General features: G+C 49.6%; 1 protein-coding gene across 1 annotated transcript in view; it reads left to right on the top strand.

The window, feature by feature from the left end:
* The window catches only part of ABCC1 (ATP binding cassette subfamily C member 1), a 108,010-nt gene that overhangs the window by 32,102 nt on the left and 68,402 nt on the right, over positions 1–7,506 (top strand). Inside the window, exons 8-9 of the mRNA XM_015561295.1 lie at positions 6,297–6,527; positions 7,452–7,504. Coding sequence (XP_015416781.1) covers positions 6,297–6,527; positions 7,452–7,504 — 284 coding nt within the window. The remainder of the gene's footprint in view (positions 1–6,296; positions 6,528–7,451; positions 7,505–7,506) is intronic.

Genomic DNA, 7,506 nt, shown 5'->3' on the forward strand with positions numbered 1-7,506 from the left:
TTCAGAGTCAAGACTCAAACTGTCAGAGAACATTTATTTGGAAAATCATAGCAGTAGAAGAATTGAGTGTAGAAAACAAGTTGTAGAGGTAAAGGAAGGGCCCATGGAGCTTAGAAGTGAGGAAGGTAAAGGTGACACACCTCGGGGGAAGAGGAGGGAGAGGGGGAGGAGAAAGGCACAGGCATGCTCCTGGGTGCTCTCCTAAAGGTTTTGAGGGTGGAGATTTTAGGAGAGTTCCCAGGGTTTTCCAGGTGTGACCTTTCAGGGTCCAGGTGGTCTGGATTTGTGAACGTTCTTCCTTAGTCCTTCAGGAGTGATGAGAGGGTTACCTGGAGGTCTGATGTATATCCAGGTATTGATGCAGGACTCCAAAGTTCAACGGGTAAGTTCCCAGGATAGTTCAAACAAGAGTAGAATTCTCGGTTCTTGAGGTCTGGTTAGGAAAGAATTCAGAGTCAAGACTCAAACTGTCAGAGAACATTTATTTGGAAAATCATAGCAGTAGAAGAATTGAGTGTAGAAAACAAGTTGTAGAGGTAAAGGAAGGGCCCATGGAGCTTAGAAGTGAGGAAGGTAAAGGTGACACACCTCGGGGGAAGAGGAGGGAGAGGGGGAGGAGAAAGGCACAGGCATGCTCCTGGGTGCTCTCCTAAAGGTTTTGAGGGTGGAGATTTTAGGAGAGTTCCCAGGGTTTTCCAGGTGTGACCTTTCAGGGTCAGGGTCTCCACTGATTGATTACTTGGTGACAGGGCAGAGGGTCATTATTCAATGAAACTGGTCCTGAGGTCGGCCCAGGGCAGAGGTCATTATTCAGTGCAGCTGGCCCTGAGGTCAGCTGTGGCATAGCTTGTCTGCTTTTGCTTTTCTGGGCCTGGAGCTGAAATATAACTGAGGCCTAGATGTTACCTCGAGGGAGGAAAGGTCAGGGGGTCCAAACCTCATGACACATGATGGCGATATGCTCCATGAGGTGAGGTCACCCGGGGCAAGGTCCCATCTTACAATTGTCCTTTGTTCGGCATCCGTGGCTTTCCACCCTGGTGACCTTCTGTACCCGGCCCATCGCCCTTGCTCTGCTCATGTCTAACTGCCTCAATCGATAAGTCCCCAGGATAGTTCAAACAGGAATGGAATTGTTTCAACTTCCTTGTTTTTAGGAATTTAGCTGTTCAACTCTAGTGACTCCATTTTATTTCTTCACTGTATTCCTCAGCTTTAAGGAAAAATATAGATAAAAACCAAGCACCTCATGTCCAGTTTAAAAAATCAACATAATGCTAATGCTCTCACTAGACCTAAGGGAAAACTAAAAGGTAAAGTACTTACAATAAACGACACATGTTTCAGTGTGTAAATGCTCAGGCGTGCAGTAGAATATAACCAAGGAGTCGCTGCTGGCTCCTAAGGGGAGACTTGTCTGCAATAGCTCAGCTGACTGGTGTGTGGTTCTGGAGACCTGATCCACCCGCACCCTCACAGACCAGGAGTTTGCTAAGTGGTCACCAACGCTTGGCAAAGTTCCTAACCAAATAGAGTCTTTCGCTAATTGGCACAGTCATTGCATTCCTAATAATAATAATAATAATAATAAAATTGAGGCATATTTAAACTTGCAAAAAAGAAAATGCACACTCTGTATGGATTTATGTCGGAAGATGGCATTGGATTCTAGACTTAGGTAATTCTAGGCCTTCCACCTGCGTGGATGCCCGCAGGGTTCTTTGTTTGGGATTGTTCTGTACCTCACAAAAGGTCTGTCTGGCTCAGTCAGTAGGACCATCAGAGAATGCAAATTTGCAAAACACAGGCTTCGAAGTCTGTGTTTTTTTTGTGTGTGTGTTTTTTTAGATATATTTTATTGATTTTTTACAGAGAGGAAGGGAGAGAGATAGAGTTAGAAACATCGATGAGAGAGAAACATCGACCAGCTGCCTCCAGCACATCTCCTACTGGGGATGTGCCCGCAACCCAGGTACATGCCCTTGACCGGAATCGAACCCGGGACCTTTCAGTCCGCAGTCCGACACTCTATCCACTGAGCCAAACCGGTTTTGGCAAGTCTGTGTTTTTTGAGGAAGGAAAAGCACACACACACACACACACACAAAAAAAGATAACATAGAAAGAAAGAATATCTTGAATCATTTGCACTTGTGACGTTTAAATCGTGCAGGGCTGTGCTTTCACAGGAGGGGCTCATTGAGAGGTGGTGGTGGTGGTGGTGGAGGAAACGTGCCTCAAGTTGGTAAGATCCTTTCTCCGTGATTGCAGATCAAGTCTGCCCTTCTGTGTTACATTGGGTATTATGGGTCCAAGATCACGCTCAGAGTATATCCAGAAATGTGGAATTTTAATCAGGCTAAGACCATTTTAAGTGTGAGATTTCACCTTTGCCCAAAGATGGAAGACCTTATTCAACCAACAACAGATGAAGCCATCCATAGCTCCTCAATGCTGCTTGGTGGGTCCAAGGCCCTTCCGCCTGCTCTCCCACCGCCCTGGCTATCTTGAGTCTCTGTGCTTCCTGGAAGAGGTGTCCCAGCTCTTTTCAAAACCCCTAGTCCCAGGCCTTGATCACCCTGTTCCCTGTGCCTGGAGCCCCCTTCGCCTCCCCAGCTGGGCCTGTTCCCTTAGCCTGCAGGTGCTGCTCCCACAGGCTGTGAAGACCCATTTCCCTCACAGCTACTTGATGGTGGGGCCCTCCCAACGTTTGGCTCAGGGGATGTATTCAGTCCATTCATAGATGAGTGATGTCAAAATCCTGTCGAGTCTGCAAGTCCCTTTTCCTTCCCAGTTTCCAGCTCCCTCACCTGTTTCTATTCCCCTGTTCCAGGCAGTTTTCTCCCGATTCAGACCTTGCCCTTTAACTTTCAATTCCCCTCCTGCTCACTTCCTTCTTCCCTGAGTACCTTCCTCACAGGACCCTGGTCACTGTGCATTTTTTTTTCCTGACCAGGCCTTATCTGACCCTTTCCACTGTTCTTGACCTCTTCCCCCAGGCCTGAGCCATCCTCCTTTCTGCCTGCCCAAAACCTCCTCCTATTCCTTTGGCAGCCCGTCACCCAGCCACAGAAAACAGCTCTGGGTTAGCCAGGCCACACAGGCGCAGGGCCAGGACCCAGCTTGGGAAGTGGCGCAGAGAATGAATGGGGGAGGGCTCAGCCACTCCCTTCCTCTCTGCTGGCCGCCTTCTCCTTGCCAAGAAGGCACATGTGCGGGACGAAATACCAAACCCAGCCAGAAACCTGGGAAAGTCAGCAAAGTGGGCAAGGGAGGACCTTACGTGGTCACCAGGACAACGCAGAGCACAAATAATCCTCTGTGGCCCGTGGAATAATGTTCCTCTTCCCCAAAGATGTCCACATCCTGATCCCCAGAACCTGTGACTGTCACCTCCCATCGCAGAGGGACTGGGCAGGTGGGATTGAGTGGAGGATTTTGAAATGGGGAGACACGTGGGCCAAATGATCACGTGTCCTTATAAGAGGGACACAGGAGGTCAGAGGGTGGGGGGATGCTATGCTGCTGGTTTTGAAGGCAGAGGAAGGGGCTTCGAGCTAGTACTGGAGGTGGTTTCTAGAAGCTGGACAGGCAGGGAAGCTGGTTTTCCTGAGAGCCTCCAGAGCAACGTATCCCTGTGTGCCCACTTGGGTCTCCAACCTCCAGGAGTATGAGATGATAAATCTGTGCTGTGTAAGCCACCGTGTGGGTGGTAGCTTGTTACAGCAGCCACAGGAAGTTGTGCAGCTTCACACAGAGTTCACTTACTCTGGGTGCAGCGGGAAGTCATCGGTGGGGTTGGAGGAGGAGAATGATGAGTTTTTAGGATGGTCCCACTGGCTACTGTACAGGGAGTTGGTTGTCAGGGAACAAGAATGGGAGGAAATGGGGAGTGGCGAGGCGGCCCTGGCAGTGGTCACTTGCTCGGGTGGAGGCTGTGGAGATGGAAAGAGGGGACAGATGACTACATACATCCCAGATGTGGAATGGACAGGACACAGGCCTGCTCAGATCGAGGAGACTGAGGGCGGTGGGGTCCGGGATGAGTCCCATGTTTCGGGTCCTTTCCTGGGGCAGGGAGCACAGAGGAGAAAGACCAGGTCTTGACAGAGCCTAGACTAGGGCCCAGAGTTCGGAGTGGGACACAGCCAAGGCAGGTGGGAAGGCTGTGGTCTCCATGGTCCAGATGGGCAGATGTGGCATAGAAGTGACAAGCAAGAGTCCCCTGAAATGAAGAGATCAACCAAAGAACTTGTATGCATATATGCATAACCCATGGGCACCGACAATAGGGTGGTGAAGGCCTGGGGCAGGAGGCAGGGTCGGACTAGAAGGGGTCAATGGGAGGGGAAAAAAGGACATACTTAATACTTTCAACAATAAAGACTAAAAAAATAAAATATAGCAGCAAAAGCAAACAAAATGTTCTGGGGGGAAAAGGATCAATTCAGAAAAAAAAAAGAATCCCCTGAAATCAAATGCTATTCAGTGAACTCATGCTGTGGAAAAAGTTTGTAAGTTGTAAGTGTTAGGGTTGGGTGGGGATGAAGCTTGGAGTCCAGGCTTAGCCATTTGAGGATGTTGTTTTCACTGCATTTTGGGGGATGGGAGCTGCGGGGTATATCTGCTGCTGCATAGCAAATTACCCCCAAACCCAGCAGCTGAAAAGAGCAATGTCCATTCACTATCTGAGTCAGGGGTCCAGGAGTGGCCTAGCTGGGTGGTTCTGGCTCAGGGTCTCTCATGAGGTTGCAGTCAGCAACCAGGGCCGCAGTCCTCTGCAGGCTCAGCTAGGGCCACAGGACCTGCTCCAGGTTGCCCATGGTTGGCAGGTTAGTGCTGGCGAGGTCTCACCATGGGGGCCTTTCCAGAGGGCTCATTGAGTGCCCTCACAACATGGCAGTTGGCTTTGCCCAGAGTGAATGACCTAAGAGATGACAAGGTGAAAGCCACAGCGTGTCCTGGGGCCTAATCTTGCACATGATGCTCCACCATTTCTGCAGTGTCCTCTTCCAAATGAGAGAGGACTCCACGGGGGCATGTATGAAGGTTCCGATTTTTGCACATCCTTGCAAACACTGTTTTATCTGACTGTCTCATGATAGCCATTCTCCCGGCTGTGAAGTAATACCTCACAGTGGTTTGGGGTTGCATTTCCCTGATGACCAATGATGTTAAGCAACATTCCGTATGCTCACTGGCAATTTGCATATGCTCTTTGCCCCCTTTTTAAAAAATTGGGTTGTCTTTTTCTTAGTGAGTTGGAAGAATTCGTTATGTGCTGTAGTTACAAGTCCTTTATCATACTTTTAAAAAAATCCTCACCTGAGGATATTTTTCCCATTGATTTTCAGATTGAGTGGAAGGGAGGAAGGAAGGGGGAAGAGAGAGAAACATCAACATGAAAGAGACACATGGATTGGTTGCCTTCCACACACACCCCTACTGGGTCTGGGAAACCTGCAACCAAGGTACGTGTCCTTGACCAGAATCGAATCTGTGACCCTTCGGTCCGCACATGCCTATATTCTAATCACTGCGCAAAACTGGCCAGGGCCTTTGTCAGATTTTTGATTTGCAAATATTTTCTCCCATTCCATGGGTTGTCTTTTCACTTCCCCCCTCCCTAATGAAATCTACTTCTCAAGGACTGTGTGAGGATTCCGTTTCTTGATGGTGTCTTTTGAAGTACTATGTTTTATTTTGATGAAGTTCCGTTTATTTTTTCTTTTGTTGCTTGTGCTTTTGGTGTTATATCTAAGAATCCATTGCTAAACCTGAAGTATGTATGATTTTCCTTAGGTCTGCCTTAATTAGGGTTCTTCTATAGTAAGATTTGAAATCAGGAAGTATGAATCCTCTGACTTTTTCAAGATTGTTTTGGCTATTCTTGGTCCCTTGAGATTCCATATACATGTTAGTATTGGCTTGTCAGTTTCTGGGACGCCGGCTGGGATTCTGATAGCGATTGCACTGAATCTGGGGCTGGCACTTCGCTGTGCCCTTCACGCATATTAACTCATTTCATTTTCACAGCAGCCCTAGGAGATAGGTCCTCCTTTAATCTGCATTTTACAGACAAGGAAACTAAGGAATTGCCTCAGCCACACAGCCGGCCAGTGGCCGAGCCAGGATCCTGAGTCCATGTTCACAGCCACCGTGCTAATAAGCTGCCTTTGCGATGACTGGGGTTCTCTGGCCGAGCCTCCCAAAGGGTGGGGCTCTCTGGCTGCCCTGGCGCCGGTGGGCACAGCCTCTGGCAGACCCCACATGGCTCCACACTCCTTGTGTTCCAGGCAGCCGGTGAAGATCGTGTACTCCTCCAAGGATCCCGCCAAGCCCAAAGGGGGCTCCAAGGTGGATGTGAACGAGGAGGCCGAGGCTCTGCTTGTCAGGGGCCCCCAGAAGGTGCGGGAGCCGTCCCTGTTCAAGGTGCTGTACAAGACCTTCGGGCCCTACTTCCTCATGAGCTTCGTCTACAAGCTCCTGCACGACCTTATGATGTTTACCGGCCCGGAGATCTTGAAGTAAGACCCCTTCCTTCCCAGCTGGGCGACTCTTCGCATCCTTCTAACGCTCCCTTATGGTCAGGGGGCACCTTAGGGCCAGGGGCATGCTCCAGGGGGTTTTTACAGTCCCCGTCTGCCTGCTTTGCTTGGCGCTTGTCTTTAATAGCATCTTCCTTAAGACCACTTTGATTGCAAGTAACAGCAACTACTTACTAGGTTCCCCTGAAGCCAAAATGGGGGAAGAGAGAGGACTGTCTTAGGCAGCGAAGAGCACCAGATCCCATGAAAAGTGCAACTCAAACCAGAAAGTCAGAAAGGAGGTCACCTCTCTCTGCTCTGTGTTTACCTCTCTTTCTCTCTCTCTCTCTCTCTCTCTCTCTCTCTCTCTCTCTCTCGTCTGTTTCTCTCTCTCTCGGGCCACACGTTTGTTCTCTAGCCCTCCCTGCTCTGTCCCCTTATGCTCTCTATTTGGTCACCTGTGGGTGACTCTCATGTGATGAGCTGGAGCAGTCAGTGCGGGAAGCCTGAGGCACCCTGTCATACCTGAGCTGCTGTCCAGTCAGATCACCACCGGGGATTTGGTTTTCAACCTATAAAATTGAAGTACTGCCCTAACCGGTTTGGCTCAGTGGATGGAGCGTCAGCCTGCGGACTGAAAGGTCCCAGGTTCGATTCCGGTCAAGGGCATGTGCCTTGGTTGCGGGCACATCCCCAGTGGGGGGCATGCAGGAGGCAGCTGATGGATGTTTCTCTCTCATCGATGTTTCTAGCTCTCTATCCCTCTCCCTTCCTCTCTGTAAAAATCAATAAAATATATATTAAAAAAATTGAAGTACTAATGCTCTCCTCGCCCGGCTTGGGGGTAAATCAAAATGCTGAAGCCAAAGGACTTTTTCCCCACACATGCGCATCATTCTGGGGTCTGTCCTTGCGCCTTCGCAGGTTGCTCATCAACTTTGTGAACGACAAGAAGGCCCCGGACTGGCAGGGCTACTTC

Source organism: Myotis davidii, unplaced genomic scaffold, assembly GCF_000327345.1.
Source record: "Myotis davidii unplaced genomic scaffold, ASM32734v1 scaffold1115, whole genome shotgun sequence".
In the NCBI taxonomy this organism is placed as follows: domain Eukaryota; kingdom Metazoa; phylum Chordata; class Mammalia; order Chiroptera; family Vespertilionidae; genus Myotis; species Myotis davidii.